Raw genomic sequence first — 821 nt, forward strand, 5'->3', positions numbered from 1 at the left:
TCCTACAACAAATTTATCTCAATCACACTAATTATATGATATAATACTCCACAATAATAGGGAACTCGCAGTGTTTAACACAAAGGGGTAAAAAAAAAAAGAAATATATGTAAGATTTACAATCCTTTGATGTGATCTTCAATCAGGATGAATATGAATCATTTATTTGCAATCTAGCAATCCATGTTGCATCCTTTTTGTAAAGGTACACATTTATGATGTATTAACTTGATCTGAATAGATATGATCCTTCCAATTGCATAATACTTATCTAAGAACAAGAAAATACTCAAGAACTGATCAGACCAAGATCTTTGAGGATGTTCTGACTGAGGATTGTAGCAACTGGCAACTCAACTTCTTCACATCTGAGTATTTGAGAGGCTTTAGCATGAACATTTGCGCGCCTTCCTCTAAGCACCTATGGATTCGGAGAATTAGAAATGCGATAACTTAACCATAACATGTAAAGAAAAATATCTTGAACGAAGATGAGAAATATATGAATTACTTGTTTATACGAGTTGGGATGTTTTCGGATGACATTATGACAACAGGAACATCCTTCATGACCGATGATTCCTGCTTAGGAAGATATCAACATGAACTTCTAGACCTCTCGATTGTAGACAAGTGAAATTATATACTACATCGGGAGTTCATAATAATTCACCTTAATTTTCTTGAGCAGTTCATATCCGGTCATTCCTGGCATGCAGTAATCGGTTATAATCATATTCACCTTTGAGACCTGCGAAACGAGGGACTCGAAAGTGTCAACATTTGGTGCGACAAATGTGCAGAAAAGATCCTGAGGATAA

General features: G+C 35.2%; 1 protein-coding gene across 1 annotated transcript; it reads right to left on the reverse strand.

Moving 5' to 3' along the window:
• Positions 1-210: 210 nt before the first annotated feature.
• Positions 211-817, reverse strand: LOC140966271 (two-component response regulator ARR17-like; the record flags this gene model as incomplete). Its single annotated transcript, XM_073426596.1, has 3 exons — positions 211-421; positions 512-582; positions 674-817. Coding segments are annotated over 3 exons (336 nt in total), but the record flags the coding sequence as incomplete, so codon positions are not given.
• Positions 818-821: the final 4 nt, after the last annotated feature.

Source organism: Primulina huaijiensis, unplaced genomic scaffold (assembly GCF_012295235.1).
Source record: "Primulina huaijiensis isolate GDHJ02 unplaced genomic scaffold, ASM1229523v2 scaffold203684, whole genome shotgun sequence".
Taxonomy (NCBI): Eukaryota; Viridiplantae; Streptophyta; class Magnoliopsida; order Lamiales; family Gesneriaceae; genus Primulina; species Primulina huaijiensis.